Genomic DNA, 16,785 nt, shown 5'->3' on the forward strand with positions numbered 1-16,785 from the left:
TTCAAAATTTTTCCTCCTGCCATGTCCAGTTTCTTTCAGTCCAGGAATGTTAGTCCTCATTAAGTTCTTTGGCATGGATGGTAACTGATGGTAGGTTTGGTTGGTTGGTTGTTTTTTTTTTAACTGACAAAAAGTGATCTTAGATCTGCTGCTTACTTGTTTAAATTCAAATGTTGAAAACATCATAAAGTGGTTGCCTTCATAGTATCTGAAGACTGCAGAAAGTTTTTGTGTTAAAAATAGGTGATTAGCTATGCTTTGTGAGAGATTAAAAAATGCTCTTTACCGTGCTTTGGTTAGTTAAAGAGCCTTCTTTACTAGGCAAGTTGAGCCATATCATCAGTAAGTGATTTTGCTTGATACACTAATCCCTTTTAGCGTTATAATACTTTTGCTGTATGGGTGCTACTAGTAGCAGCTGTTGTGAAAAAGCTCTCTTGTTTTGGTCAGAATATTTTATCATCTGAAAATGTCAGCGGCAGGATTCTGGACTTGAAAATTTCAGGGCAGTAGATGATTGAAAAAGAAGGAGTTTAAGCCAGCCCAAGTTTACAGAGTGTGTTTATTTTATTATAAATTTATTATGGTTTAATATATGTTCGTTCTAAGATGACTGTCAATTACTTTGTCCTCATTTCTCCCTGAGGAGAAGCTCCTTAGTCATATAATAAAGCTTTGTGGCCACAAAGCGTTTTATGCTGCCAGTTTGTGTTATTGTCTGTTTTCTGTGCCATCGTGACTGTTTTTAAGCTTTTATAAAAACTAATGCTGTAGTGACAATAATTTTTTAAAAGGAAAAAACCCCCAAAACCAGCCCTAGGTGGGTAATTGCTTCAGGGTACTGAAATTCATTCTGTCTCAGAAAAGTAATACTAAAGAATGTACCCCCTATTGTCGGGGTAGATGTCTTACACCTTTTATAATATGAAATGTTTCTTTTCAGATTAAACTGGGACATAGATCAGAAGCTAAAGATGGTGAGTTTTAAAACAAATTCATGCTGAAGAAGCTGTGCTTTCTTGCTTTGTGTTTGTAAATTGGGACATTAATTTCCCACACCATAACGTTGCTGAGAAAAATGAACTCAACTCCTAGTCTAAGGTTTAGTAGAGGATTGCTTCCCAAACTGCAGGGACAGGAGAAAGAGGTAATAAAAATAGGCAAAGCAGGAAGTGTAAAGTAATCCATGTAGCTTTGCCCAAAACTTTGCTAGAGTCTTATGGGTTGACTCGTATCGCAGATTTTGGGAGAACACTGTTTTTTCAGCTCATGTGCAGCTGAAACTTCTTACTCAACATACCACAGGAGCATTTGGCTTGTCAGTCAGTTTTTGTACAAGCCTACATACCAGAAATTTTGAAGGAGAAATTGTTACTCTGCAGGAATCATGGTTTGATGTGACGCAGTCAGCCTGACTGCCGAAATGCACCGTTCCATGCTACTGCTCATCCCAGATTTTCCTGCATAAAATCTGGCTGTTAAAGGATGCAAGCAAAAGTGAGCAGATTTTATCTATTGTACCTTTTATGCCTCAGCATGAATACAGAAAACTATATGTGCCTTGCCTTATTAAATAATGCTGTGTCAAAAAGAAAAGTGAGAAATTCATGAGGTTTGTCAGTGTGCCGTCTTGTGGAAGTGAATCTCGTTGAAGAACTGATATTTGCAAGATGTACTTTTCTTCAAAATAAAACCAAACCTTACAAAAACCTGAAAAAGGTGACTTTTTTTTTTTTTTCTTTTTTGCTAGGCTTTTGCTAGAAATTTTCCTTTTTGCCAAAAGGGGGACACCTTGCTTCGTAATCTAAATCCGATTACTGTGGTGTAGAATTTATTTGAGGTGGAAGAAGGTGCATGTCCACTTTTATTCTGCAGCAATCTATTTATCTACGTGGCAATATACTTGTTGTGCAACAAATTGTTGAGTGATGAGAAAGTAGTTGTAGTAGTAAGTTGTTCATGAGTAACAGAATGAGAGGTTTCTTTGGAGCTAATCCATGGGTTTTAATTTTGTTCTTTCATTTTTTTCACTTTTTTTTTTTCAACATAGGAATCAACAGAACAGCCCTCAGGGAGATAAAATTGTTACAGGAGCTAAGCCATCCGAATATTATTGGTGTAAGTAAAAGGAATGCTGTTTCTAGAATCAGAGCTGAAATACTCATGGTACACGTTCAAGCTGAAATTTAGAATTAATTGGGTCATGGAGATGCTACTTAATTTTCTGAGCTATTTTTTTCGGCCAAAATGGGCAGTTAAACAATTGTTACGGCAAAACGCCTATTTCAATAACTTTTTAGCCTGGGGCTATGTGGTTATTAATGGTGGGGAGAATTGTGGAAATCTAGATTACCTGATTTTGCATCTCTGATAGACTTGCAAATGAGTGGCAGTGCTGAACTTACTTGGTTGTTTGCTTCACATGGAATTGGTGACAGCCAAAAGCAGGCATTTGTAAGTAATGGTAAAATGGGATTCATGCGGCTTATTAGGTTTGAGTGCTGATGTCTAATACCCACGTTGGAAGGAGTAAAACCTGTATCTTTTCAGTTGCGTTTAGGTTGGCTTCCAGCTACAGGTGCACAGGTGGAGATAAAGATTTTTTAAAATTAGCTAATAGTGATCATTTTAAGGTCTGCCGTAAATATTAGACCAAATAGGAATGTTCCAGATATTTAACTTTTTCAGAGTGTAAATATGGTTCCCTTCTGGATTGTGAGTTTACTTTCAAAATGGTTGCTTTAGCTATGAAAATAAAAAAAATGTGCAGAGAAAGACAACTGAAATGGCAGAGAGAGGAAGCATCTTTTTTATGAAAAAGGCTGGGATTCCTTATGCTGGAGTGGGAAAGGCTGGGAATGGGGAGGTCTGCAAAACTGACGTGGTAGGTAAAGTGCATGCAAAACTGATACTTGCAAAACCCCAGACTACTAGGACTAAGAGAAGTGTTTAAAACATACTTGCGTTGTTGGAGAGAGGGGGTTGTAAGAGTGGAGGTTGTCCTACTTGACACAGTGTGTTGTGAATTTCTGGAATGCATTTCCAGGGGTGCTGTGGTAGAAGGATAGCACTGGCATTTCAAAAAGAAACTAGACAAGTTTATGGTCAGCAGCTCCACAGGCAGGTACCAAAGGCAGCAGAGAAGGTCTTACCTCTCTTAGCAGTCCTGATAAGGCTCCTGTGGATGTTGGAAGTTTAAGGGGCATGATTTACAAAAAGCAGGCAAGCATGTAGGCTCATCTGCGTACTGTCCCATATTTCTGCAGAGGAAGAGCATGAGCACTGTCACTGCTGTTATGAACTACGCAAACAGCTATCTTCCAGTTGGGTGATTCCCATGGTCAGTATACCGTGACTGTAAGGAACACGCCATGCCACGGAGAGCATCCCTTCCTCATCGTGAGGGTAGAATACCAGGCTAGATGATCTCTTGTTCTTACTCGGCATCATGCTTGTGTTACCTCGAATTAAAAACTGATTCTATCGTTACACAGCTTCATCCTAAGAAAGGACCATTTGGATATTCTCCAGAGAATTTTATTTATCCTGGAAAGTGTGCTACGAAGATGAACACACACTTAAGAATGTCTTTGAAAGGAAGTTAATAAGCCTAACATTTAGACTTTCTAAATACTGCATGCTTACAGGATACAGATACACACAGCAGATGCACAGTGCTAATTCATGTGAAAATTTAGACTGGTCCCAAGAAAGGGTAGGAGTTTTGTAGAATGGCAAAGCCTGGGGAGAGGACAAGGTTTGCATTAGATTATCTGTTGTAGCTAGCACAGTAAAGTTACATCTTCCTCCTATTTTTTTTTTTTCCCCTAAGTCCAGGAAGGATGGGCAATTGTGCAAAATGTTATTACCGTGCTTAACGGGGACTTTTTTTGGGAGACCGAGTTAAGAAGCTAAACTGAGTAAGAAAAACAAACCAATTCAGCAAGCTGAATATCCACATGCAGACTAAAATGTTGCAGAACTTCAGAAAACTGGAAGTATGAGAGTATGCTTCACCGTAATATATTTTGTTTTACAGCTTCTAGACGCATTTGGACACAAGTCCAATATTAGCTTGGTGTTTGATTTTATGGAAACTGATCTAGAGGTAAGACTTGCTTAAAGACTTTTTAAAATTTCAGTATCTTCAAAATGTTTTTTGAAAATACTACTTTAGCAGGCTTACATTTGCCCATGTTAGAAAGGTGACTTTCATTATGTCAGTTGATTAAGATCATTAAGTAGTTTGAGTAATTTGACATTTTCTGTGAGTTCTCAGCTGATAGTGCCTTTACTTTAAAATACTTGTCAGCACGATCTTTAAGAAACAGATTATGTTTACTATGTTAGTTTTCTGGGACTCCAGTCAGAGTGTAGAGCCTCAGGTGTAGATCAGTATCTCAGTTCAGCTGGTAAGCGTAATACCATCAGGTGTGTTCAAGTAAGTGTGATACTGAAGCATGCCAAGTGATGAGCTGGTACTAAAATCACATGCACCTTTTAAATGTAACAATGCTAGCCACTTGCAAATCAGCATCTTACAGGTATTTAATTCTCTAAGATCTTAAGTCAGTTTGTCTTTGTGAGTATCTTAGTATGAGATATTTGGATGGAAGATTGTTCTTTTTGGAAGACTGTCTTAGAGGGCCCTTCATGTCAGATCTTTATATGCACACACTATACCTACTCTGGACTGAAGTTAATGTAGTTGTTAACCTAGCTCATTACACATATGCTGTTAGGAACTGGGGCTTGCATTTAAAATGTTAGAAGAAAACACTGACAGGCTTGCTGAAACTTTGCATGAATGCGAGACCGAAAAGGTTAGGCCCGTTGTTCACTAGTAGAAGTTAATGCATAAACTTTCTAGAGGGTTCATTCTGTTTGCTTAGTAAGTGTGCAGCGTGCAAAAGCTGAAAAAGATTGAGTGTACAAAGACGAATGAAATATTTTTGTACTAGCTTGAGATATGCAGAGTATTTTAACTGCATTGTGGTATTGCTCAGGCCACCATCTGAGACTGCAGCCTATTGTGATTGGGCATGTGCTGCATACATGAAATTTTGTGTAGTCTTAGCTATTTTGTAAGTCCCAAACAACTTCAAGCTTAGGAAAGGCGATTGCTGAACTGGACAGTAGTATTAAAAAGCAAGTTTTGGGGACTAGTATAGAAAATACTTACAAACAGGATGTTTACATAGAATTTTAATGTTAAAAAGTGCAGAATGTAGAAAACTTGAGTAGATTTGTTAAAATACAGTACAGTGACCGTATCTCCTGGTCTTCTTGGAAATAGAAAAGGAAACCATTGCATTTACAAGTGGATCAGATGTTTAGGTTGCACAGAGAAAGAAGAAATAAGTGGGAACATTATTTCAAGTTTACTGACTCATTTGTCATTTTTATGTGTACATCTTTGTCTTGTACATCGTTGGGTATCAACCTGGAACTGACATAATAAGCTCGTGTTTCCCACGCGTTTTCTTACTTGCTGGTAATGCAAAGTTCATGCAGGCTGATCTCCATCATCATCAGTTCTGATCTCCAGAATAGACCTATTTTTCTGTGAAAAAAGCTGAGAATTATAGAGAATATGTGTCTGCCAATTGAAACTCTGGGATGAAATAACTTTTGAGCTGAAAGAGTGGAAGTAAGTTAATCTTGCATGGTAAGCTTTACTATAAATCTAACACTTTACAGGTTATTATAAAGGATTCTAGTATTGTGTTGACACAATCTCACATCAAGGCATATATGTTGATGACTCTTCAAGGATTAGAATATTTACATCAGCATTGGATTCTACACAGGGTAAGCAGCCTTTATGCTCTAACAAAAGTCACATTTGATACAATTGGAGTGTGAAGTCTAATGAAGTTAGTCTGGAAGTTCAGATGTTCTTAGTCCATAATAAGCATTTGTGCTAGCTGTGTTGGAGAATAAAATAGCAGCACCAGAAAAGTTAAGCATTACTGACGTGGTTATCATTTAGGTATTTTATATAAAAGTATCTCAAGTTACACATGACTTTAGCACTGTGAACTGGATCTGGCTGGGATGTATTTGACTTTCTTCACAACAGCCCTTACGGTGCCTAACACCAGATGTTTTGCTGCACAGTGCTTGAGCTCCGTGGAGGCTTTCTAGTTTTCCCCCTCTATCCTCATCCCAGAGAGCAGGCTGGGCGTAGGCAAGAAGAAGGGAGGGGAAGCAGCTGGAACAGCTGACCCAAGGTGGCCAGGGGGATATTGCATGCTCTGTAACATCATGCTCAGCAATAAGATCTGGGGTAGAGGAAGAAGGCAGGGTGGGGGCTGTTTGTCTTCCAGGGTAGCAATTGCTTAGAGGACTGTCAGGGTATTGGTCTGCTTCTGGAAGGTGATGAATGATTTCCATTGCATTGCTTGCTTGTTTGGGTTTTTTCCTCTCTCCTTCACCTGTTAAACTGCCTTTATATTGCTCCCAGAATTTTCCTGCTTTTGCTTGTTCTTTCCCCTATCTTGCTGGGGCTGAGAGGGTGGGATGAGAACAGTGAGCTGTGTGGGTGCCTTGTGGCTGGACAGAGGTCAACCCACAATGCACTGTTACTGTATTAAACTGTATCACTTGCATAATTTCTACAGTTATTTGAAACATTTGCAAGGTCTTTAGCAATTATGCAGTTCAGACAGAGTTCCTGCAGCAAAGCTAAAATCTGTCAAGAATCATGTTTTCTTTTAAACTCTGCAGCATATATATGATAATATTCAAATGTATGTGTTTCACTGTGGTTTTCACCTATGATTAAATACTTCTTTCTCTTTTTTAAAAATTTTTTTCCTCACGATATAGACTTATTGTATAACCAAAAGCCTGCATTTTAGAATACTATTATGGCATACTTGTCACAAGGTTCATTGTATGTTTTTATCAACACTGGCAGATTTCACTCTTTTCTCTCTATACTGACAGGATCTTAAACCAAATAATTTGTTGTTAGATGAAAATGGTGTTTTAAAATTGGCTGACTTTGGCTTGGCAAAATCTTTTGGAAGCCCAAACAGAGTATATACTCATCAGGTAGTAACGAGGTAAGACATTCTGTTTTGTTACTTAGATAGTGATTATGTAGCTCTTCTGCAGTGTCTCTCAAAATATGTTATGTCAAATCAACTTGTTCAAAGTTCGTCTAGCTCGTGCGATGTGGCTGTAGTGGCAAGAGCTTCATGAAGAAAACACAAGAAAGAGTTGTTTATTAAAGTCTCCATAAGAACTACTAGAATATGCATCCACTGCAGTAGTTTCAAATGCAGCCTGTATCAGATTAGTGTATTAGATAAACTTTGATTCTTAGGCAGTGGTTATAGCTGTTTTAAAAAACAAGTGCTGACAAGGTTCATTTTGCATGAAGCTTGTCTCTATACTTAAGTCTGGTATGGAGGTTTTTGGAAGCCAGAAGGAGTTCTGGCTTTCTGTCGTTACTTCAACATAAACTTTAAGAAAATACTGGTCTGTAACATGCAAACCTGCCTGTTAAATAATTTTTTCCTTTGCACAGCTGCAGTTCTGTTGCTTGTTAATCAGCTGTTAACTTATGGTTATATGTGATGCTGTATTGAGGAATGCACAATTATGTTCAGTCTTAAAACACTTTGCAGGGTGGAACTCAGTGTCTGACAAATATATAGGCAGTAACAGTATCCTCTTTGTAGTTCTTGCATTGCTACAATATACAGTATTTGACTTGAGAAAAGCTGGGTGATTTTCCCAAAATATGTTTTCTTTTCAGATGGTACCGAGCCCCAGAACTATTGTTTGGTGCTAGAATGTATGGTGTTGGTGTCGATATGTGGGCTGTTGGTTGTATTTTAGCTGAATTGCTTCTTAGGGTAAGTCTTCAAATGTAAGCACTCTATTTGCTCTTTGGCACATTACAACTTCATATGTGGGCTTCCTTTCTTGCCTGCAGTTAGACTCTGTAGGAAGGGAAGAAGAGGCAGGAAGAAAAAAGCTTCCAAAAGCTTCCTAACTATAAGGGAAGTGAAGTTTTGGAATAGACCGAGGTTCCATAAGCATCAGGATCAAAGTCCTTAAACAGCTGAGCAAAAAACCTGCAACAAACCTATCACAGTCTTGCCTTGGGGAAGGTTGAGTAGATAATTCTTCCAGTCCTCTTGACTGTCATCCTTTCACAGAGCCTTCTATCAGTTTTCATTTGCTCTCATTCTAGAAATGTGATGTCATAGATACGTGCATACTTTGTCCCTTATACATTGTTCCTCAGTACCTGTAAATAATTGTCACCAGTACCTTAATTGTGGGGTTTTATTGGTAATGAGCAGAAGACTGATGTTTTTCTAAGCTGTGCTTAGTTGGCAATAGTGGAATGAAGCTGAAGGTTATCATGAGGCTGATCCTGTGCCACTCGTAAGATGGTACGCAGATGTAATGGTCCTCAAGTAAGTTCTACTCAATTAGATGATTTACTGTGCAGCACTTTGGAGAGGACATGAAAGTGTGAATTGGGAAGTGGAGGGCAGGGGCACAGACACAGCTGAAAGCATGAAGTAGCCTGCAGTATAATTTATCTTCCATGAGTAAGTGGCTTCTGCTTAGTTTTTGCGCTGTACTTTACATGCATGTGTGGCCATGTCATGAACCAGGTTGGGGAACTAGCCTGTCTGAGAACACCTTGAAAGAAATCTTCTGCCTTGGTTTATCACACAAACAGGTGTGCTGGTACAATTTGGTTGGCATTTCAGAAATGGAAATATCCAGTGGCTGCTTAAGCAGCCCTTGATGTGTACATAAATACGCAGTAGATCTGCTAAAGTTGGATAAACTCAAGGGAAGTCAGAAAGCAAACAAATTGTCAAATTCTGTTGATTCTTTGGTTTCTTACAAAGCAGAAAATGTGTTATGGTTCAGTTTTATCACTGTGGTAATTTTAAATGTATCTGTCCTTTTTCTTCCTGAGTGTACTGGGCTGAGGGACAACGCAACTTCCAGGAGCTTTACAAAAGCCATTTATGTTCAAGGGGCTTTCCTGACACAAAAATTTAGTACTCTGCCTAGTAGGGATGTTCATTACAGTCTTTCATTTAGTTAAATACTGCCTCTAATTCTTCATAATTTTGCTTTGGTCCCAAAGTCCCTTCTTTCATGCACTGCCTTGATAAGCAAGCTACAAAGTGAACTGGGCTAATAACCCCTCTTCTGTCTTTTGCCTCATTAAAATGAGACATGACACTGATTAGCAGTGGGTCACTACTGTCCCTCGTGGTATGATCTCATTCTGTCAGTATAACTGCTGTGTAATACAGTTGCAGTGCACTTTAAATGCTTTGAATATAAAGGTTAAAGGGAGGAGATGATGGAAAGATCGCTGTGACAGACTGACTTTAAACTGGCAACTGAAATGTAAAATCTTTTCTCTCTGGCATTTAGTTATTTTAAATTAACATGGTGGTTGAATCTTATGTTTAGCTCTTTATCGCAAGTCTGTGATATCAAGCCTGTGTTGCAAGAAAACTTCTGAATGTCTTTGGACATCACTAGAAAGCCTCCGATATTCAGTGTAGCTCTTTGTGGGCAGCTGGTATACAAAGATGTTTTGCCCTGCAATTATGAGTGATACCTCAAAGCTACTTTCTAGAATTGAAGTTCTAAAGTTAATTCAATCAAATGCTGTTGCCGCCTTCTAGGTTCCTTTTTTGCCTGGAGACTCTGATCTTGACCAGCTGACAAGAATATTTGAAACACTGGGCACTCCAACAGAGGAACAGTGGCCCGTGAGTTCTTTCGTTTAACAGGCTGATAATAGTTTTACTAGACACTCTCTAATTTAGCTTTTGAAATTAAATTGAAAGGTGTACCAAAATACTTGAGTAGATTTTCAGAAGGCAGGTGCCTGACCTCACAAAGCAGAGAATAAGCAGCTGACATTTATGATTTCTCTTGGCAAATCTCTGGTCAATATACCAGTGTTGTTAGCGTTAAGCAACAGTAATGAAACACAGTTTCCCATGACAGTTGGTGTGAAATTATTGTTGTTGCATGTTGTTTTTGAGATCCTTCATTAATTAGTCTGCTTTAATCTGAAAGGCTTTAATCACTTTTAGAGTAGGGACTTAAGTTGGTCTGGATAAGCTATAATTTTAGGATACAGTAAGAAACACCGGATCAACAGCTTTAGGGATAAACAGTTTATCTCAGACTAACAGTATTATAACAAATATAAATTATTAGTACAATTATACCTGAGATGACAATAAATTCAGTAATACCAGGCCAAACTTAGCATGTGCAATGACCTACCTAACCATGTTTATGAGGTAGACTGACAGGAAGCTGGGCATAAAGCTGGGCATAACTTTTGATGAGTGACGTGAACTAGCTGAAGGGCATGGGGTCCTGAATTCTCTGATCAGACTGTCTTCTTTCATAACTGAGCTGTGGAAGCACTCTCTGGACTTGCTAACCAGTCTTCATATCCCACCTCTGCTTTCCCTCGGTGACAGTTTTCCTTTGCATGAATGGTACTCAGATGCTACCTTAAGCAGTGCGCAGTCATGAAAAGGAACTATAGCCATTTAAGATATGTGATCATCATATGGAGGAGACACTTCATAAGGCAATACTATCCCCACATTTTCACCCCTTGCTTATGTGACTGGGTGAGCAAAGGATGGTTTTCTTGCCATGGCAGCATAAGGCCAAGACCGATGTTGACACTACCCACCTCACTGGGAGTGTCAGGTGTGGAGAGGAGCCTGGTCCTGGAGTGATGAAGAATTGATTGAGACAAGACAGTCAATAAGGTGGTGTGTCAAGAAACCATCAGAACAGTACGGGACAAAAGCCAAGTACAAATCTTCAATATGACAACTAAAACAATTAAGAAGCCACTCAAGGATAACAACTAGGTAAAGAAGTGATTGATAACCAACCTAATTATGCTTAATTCTAAATCTATAGGATTGGCCAGGGAATAGCCAGTGTCCTCGGTCATCTGAGGGCAATAAGTTACTGATGCCCAAAGGAGAGTGTCTGTTTTCTGGTGGAATTTGTAGTCGGATTCCAGACCCTAAAGTGAGGGTCTGGGCTTCTGATTTTGAAATTTGATGGTATCTCCATCTCATATTTCCAAGCCAGGCTAAGTAAACTACAGTAACAGATCTGCGATAGCACTTGCTTAATTTGTGAAAGGGCGTGTAGACACCTGTGATGCTGCCGTCAGTATCATACTAAGTTTCAATAATTGATGGGATTCGTAAGTCTGGGCCTCAAAAATTTCATGTATCATCGTTTGAATCCAAATTGGGCCAAATATTTTACTCCCAGTCTTAGTGGTCAGTATATAAAGCTTTATGTATTTTTATGCTTTTCTGTAGCTTCTGGCTGCCGATCAAGTTTTTCTCGGGCAGGTGCTGCCACCAGGGGGGTCACGAGGAGCTCTTACGCCTCCAGCAAGCCTGCACGCTTTTATCACCGGCAGTGACGACAGTCTTGTCTTCCATCGCAGGCTGAGTATCCTGCTGGGCTAAAGATAATTCTTTTCGATGGGAGACAGCTCAGATTTTGGCGGCAGTTAAATGGTGCTTAGTATTTCTGAGGCAGTGAGCAAAGAGGAAAAGGCAGAATAACTTCCCCTTCATGATTTTGTCTTTCTCTAATTAAAGTAGCTAGGGAAAAAGGAACAGGTATGTCCCTCTGTCAGAGAATCCGGTATCCATGGGCAGAACAAACTAACCTATTAGGGTACCTGCTACAGGGCTGGGGCAAGTAATGATTCTGTGTACCATATCCCACTTCGGACACCAGAGGCAGCCCAGCCAAGTTACGGGTTCAGGATATGGCAACAGACACCAGAGCAGTATCTTTGGGGATAAGCAGTTTATTTGAGAATAATGGTGCAGTAACAAATACAAATCAGTAGTATCATTATCTGGGTCAAGACGACAGTAAATCCGGTAATTCATTAATAACTAGGCTAAACTTAATGTCAGGTGCACAATGACCTACATAGCCACAGTTACCAGGCAAACTGACAGGAAACAGAGAATGGCTTCTTTGGATGGGCAACTTGGACAGCTGATGAGCGTGGGGGGTCCTGTCCTCTTTTGTGTTTGAGTTGTGGAAGCACTATCTGGGCTTCTTAATTAGTTATCACATCTCACCACTGCTCCATCTCCGTGCCTCTTTTCCTGTGTGTGAATGGTGCCTAAATGCTCTAGTGCGCAATCCCCAGATGGAGCTATAGCCACACAGAGAAATATTATATAAGAGACTACTATACAATTCTGTTGTTGCTCTGGGATTCTACATAAAATGCATACAGATTTTTGCAATGGCATTTCTGATTTCTTTGAGAAGGAGAGGAAGAGTTAAGATACAGGCGGGGAAAGGAGGGAATAGGAGATTCACGAGTGCAACGGAAATGAAGCATTCCCAAATTACTTTGCAAACCTGTGCATTTCAAGAATAGAAACCTTCACTATCAAGATTTTAACTGAGCACATTTTTCACTTCAGTGTTAATACTTTATTTTACTGGAATAAACTTATGAAGTGTGATGACTAGAGGCTTATAATACTTAAAACACTTTTAAAATACTATGTTTGGATGATTGTCTATTACAAGATCTTTTTTATGACAGAATTTTAATACAAAGGGCTTGATTTCTTACAGAAGAAAAAAGTACAAAATTCATCTGCTGTTTGATTGTTTGGTGTATTTTCCTTCCCTTCCTCCCTCCCCAGGTAAAAGGTTTATGTGTTTCAAAAGTAGCTGAAAACACTCATGATGATAGCTAACTTTGAGGAGGACAGGGTATTGTTAACTTGGACTAAGTTATAAGTTATTTCTTCCACCATGACAGTTTGCAAAAGAAAAAATGTTTACTTCATCTGTTTGCACCCAGTCTAAAGTTCTTTCATAATTTCTTTGTTAGCAGTTTTTCCTTTTGGTTTGGTCACCTCTGAAGCAAGGGCAGGATAGAGCCCTTGGAAAGAGATAGTGTGAAACAAGTGTAATAATTTTTTTTTAAAAATTGTCTTTATGACCTATTATTCCTACATTTATTTTATGTATTAGCAAGGTGTTTTGAAAGGTAATTTGCTTCTGCTGAAAGACAAACATATGAAGTTCCCTTTCTGTGAAAAGCTGAATTCTTTCTAACATGAAAAACACACATTCCATTTTTGGTCTTTGTAGGGGATGAAAAGTCTTCCAGATTATGTCACATTTAAATCCTTTCCTGGAATGCCACTTCAACATATCTTCAGTGCAGCTGGTGATGATTTGCTCAGTCTTCTGCAAGGTTTATTTACATTTAATCCTTGCACAAGAGTTACAGCTACTCAGGTATAGTACACTTGCATTATGTCCTAATGTTCATTATCCTACTGTTACTATCAGATAAATGTGCTTTGAATCCCGTAAGCCAGGTTTGAAATGAAATGTCATATAGTTCTGTCTGTGAAATACTAGAAACATATCTCCAGTTTTATAGAGAACTTTGAAAGGCATAAATAATGCTCTCCATTCCCAATGCAGAGCAAAGGGAGGCAACTAAAAGGTGTATGTCCTGGCCTTCAGACAGTCAATTATATTTGATATTCAAAATTCAGTCACTTAAAGCTTCCAACTTAACACCTAACATAGCATATCTTATTCCCTAGGTTTGAAAGATTTTTGTCTTTACTTCATCCAGTCCCATTTTCAATTTAATTTAAACTTTTTTGATTATTTTTGACATTAAATTGTGTGATGATTTAAACCATCATTCTGATCTGAGTATCCTTTTCCATTATGTTATACTTGGGTGAAATGGATCTCAATTTTGCTACTCCTTGATAGGGAGAAATGAAGGAGTTTGAATGAAAATCTTGCAGAATATTCTACTTCAGAATGTTGATTTCTGCTATGAGGAAGATACAGCAGTTGGCAATTTCAAAACTGTATTTCTGTCACTTTACACTTACAGAAGCATGCAAGAAACAGAGCTGCCTCCTTAAGGGCAGGATTCCCTTACTGCTTGTTAAGACAAGGCAGATCCCAGTCCAGGGGATTAGTATATCTATTACTTATCTCTTTGCTGGAAGACTTTTTTGGAGCACACTCAAGTTTTTGTGCTCACCACCTTTAAGAACTTCCAGTATAAGTTTCCAAGTAACTAGTTCTGCTATGCCTGGGACACCTCTGTACTAGCTGGTATGTATGGAGTCATTTCACAGGTCATATTGTTGACCTGATGGTGACTTGAATATTGAATGTGTATGATTTTTCTAGTCCAGCATTTTCATTGACAATGCCACAGTTTAAGGCAGGAAACAACTTGCATTTACTATATTGGCTTGATTTATACTTGGCATTGAATACCATGTAACTGACATTAGCAAGAGTAATGATTACCTAAGAAAGACCTTAGCCTCTTTTCCTTACATGCAGTTTATGGAAGCTGTGGAATTCCTGAAATTTAAAATAGGGTATGTAATTCCAGTGCGTGAAATTAACCCTACTCACTTGTGTTTCTCCCAAACTAATTCTACATTATTCTCACAGTTTACAGTGTAGAAACAGCACAGTTAAAAGAAGTTGTGGGGAAAGACCTATCTTAAAAGCTAGCAAAACATCTGGTGTCTAGGTCCTGGATCTGATCAAGACTTTGGATATATTCTTTTAATCTTTCTTTATCCTGCTTTCTTCTTTATCCTCTTGTCTTATCTGTCTATTCAGAATGTAAGCTCTTCAGAGCCAGAAATTTGCTGTTTGTACAAGACCTGCAATGTAGACTAGAGTTCTGTCAGGACGTCTGAGCTCTAATTAGAAGTAACAATACACAGTTATCTCGTGGCTTACAATCAAAGTGCTGTGGGTAGTCACTGAGAACACAAAATCTTGATTTGCCCCACAGTCACTTTCTAGTATAAAAGTGTCCCAGTAGTTTTGAAATCTCAGTTGCAAGTGCTTTAATTCATTTTAAGGTCCTTATACCTGATGTTCTGTCATTTTATACTCATTATTTGGTTATTTTTCTTCCATTATCATTAAGGCATTGAAACAGAAGTATTTCAGTAACCGACCAGGACCCACTCCAGGAAATCAGCTGCCAAGACCTAATTGTCCTGCAGAAGCTGTAAAAGAGCCACAAACTGCACTTTTAAATTTAAAAAGGAAAAGAACAGAAGGAATAGATCAAGGTAACCTCTTAATGTTTCACCTGTTTTAAAATGGGAGCTACACGCTCAGAGATAACGTAGTATTTCCAGCCTTTCAGAGCAAAAATGTTCTGAATGGACTACGTTCCTGAGCACCAGCATCAGCTGAAGCCCTTTAATGATTTATGTTTTAGAATAAATGCTTCGGGGTTGGAATGACTTAGTTCTGTGTTCTAATAGAACTGGTACAAAAAAGGCTCTTCTGTGATGTTTTGGAATCTGTTAGAAGAAATATCTAATTACATTAATTTCTGTAGTGGAGCATGGGACTACCCAGTAAATTAAAGTTAACTGTTAAGACTGTTCTGGACAAGCAACATTAAGACCATTTTTGTGATCCTTTCAAGAGGCAGGCTTATTCCCTGACATTTGTGGAGCTTCCAGTCTTCCCCAGACAGTAGCATGTAGCAAACATCTTCATGGCACAGAGAGCTCTGGGGACTCCAGACCTGTATCTGATGCTGAATTACTCAAACTTAGTAGAAGCAAATACTGGTTTTGAACTTGGTCATCTTAACAGCTGGAATATGCTAGACAGCAGCTGTCAGGTTAGCATTAGCTTTCTGTTATTGCTACTATGAGACTGTTTTGATGCAACAGTGATACCTTTTTGGAACGGAGATGAAGGTGCATTTCCTCTTGAATTCAGAGAGCCAGCTACATTATTAGAGTTTAACTTATGTTTTAGGCACTTTGACTTGTTTCTTAGTCTATGTCAAATTAAAAGAAAAATGCTTTAGTTCACTAGCTTAAGATTCTAATCTCAAAGAAAAATTTAATCAGTTGACTATTTGCATGCACTTTGCTGACCCCAGTACCATGGGTCAACTAATATTTGGGAACTCGTCATGTTACATAGCTTAGGTAATTACTTTAAGCTTTTTAGCTCCTTTTGCAAGTACCACATGAGGGTCTGTGATTAGTGTTTCAAAGTACATGTCCTGAAATATATCTGTTAACTAAATGACAAGAAAGAGGACGAAAGGCTTCCTTGAGTTCTGAGACTTAACCATATGAAGTCTTGCATTTGACAATGAGTGAAATCAAGCTAGATTAATGGTTTTCCAAAAGTCTCGTCTTCATCAAGGGGAAATCAGACCTTAAATGCCAGGAGTTCTGAGATTTACTCTAAGGCATTTAAGAAGTCAGCATTACTTTTTGAGTCCTTCATGCATCAGTATAAAAAGCAGTATCATTTTCCCTAAGTGGAAATGGAAACTTAATGGATTTTCTGATGTGGATTTTCCATTATGTTCTGCCTTGGCTGAGCTGACTGAGGGTCTCAAAGGCAGATCCTCTAGTGCCAGTGAACATTAAAGGAGAGAATCAATGTTAGAGCTAGCAAATCTGCCAATCTGCATTTCATTTGACATCCTTCGATAGTGTTACCATCTAAAGTCAAAATCTGCATATTGGTTTGGAAGAACAATCCTACAGTCTCTGTTTAAATAAAATTTGAAGTACAGCATGTTTTTATTGCTATTGAGGGTGGAAATGTCCAAAAGTTGTTTCAAAGGAAAGTAAGTTGCATCCCCTGAAGTCCTTAGGCCTGTGCTTGCATCCTGCACAGTACATTCTCTTTCCC

General features: G+C 38.6%; 1 protein-coding gene across 1 annotated transcript in view; it reads left to right on the forward strand.

Moving 5' to 3' along the window:
- The window catches only part of CDK7 (cyclin-dependent kinase 7), a gene marked incomplete at its 5' end in the record, with an annotated part of 18,769 nt that overhangs the window by 495 nt on the left and 1,489 nt on the right, over positions 1-16,785 (forward strand). The window contains 9 exons of the mRNA XM_010130878.1: positions 944-977; positions 2,051-2,118; positions 4,040-4,108; positions 5,701-5,811; positions 6,952-7,070; positions 7,769-7,868; positions 9,684-9,770; positions 13,195-13,344; positions 15,035-15,182. Coding sequence (XP_010129180.1) covers positions 944-977; positions 2,051-2,118; positions 4,040-4,108; positions 5,701-5,811; positions 6,952-7,070; positions 7,769-7,868; positions 9,684-9,770; positions 13,195-13,344; positions 15,035-15,182 — 886 coding nt within the window. The remainder of the gene's footprint in view (positions 1-943; positions 978-2,050; positions 2,119-4,039; positions 4,109-5,700; positions 5,812-6,951; positions 7,071-7,768; positions 7,869-9,683; positions 9,771-13,194; positions 13,345-15,034; positions 15,183-16,785) is intronic.

This window comes from Buceros rhinoceros, unplaced genomic scaffold (genome assembly GCF_000710305.1).
Source record: "Buceros rhinoceros silvestris isolate BGI_N320 unplaced genomic scaffold, ASM71030v1 scaffold36092, whole genome shotgun sequence".
Lineage (NCBI taxonomy): Eukaryota > Metazoa > Chordata > Aves > Bucerotiformes > Bucerotidae > Buceros > Buceros rhinoceros.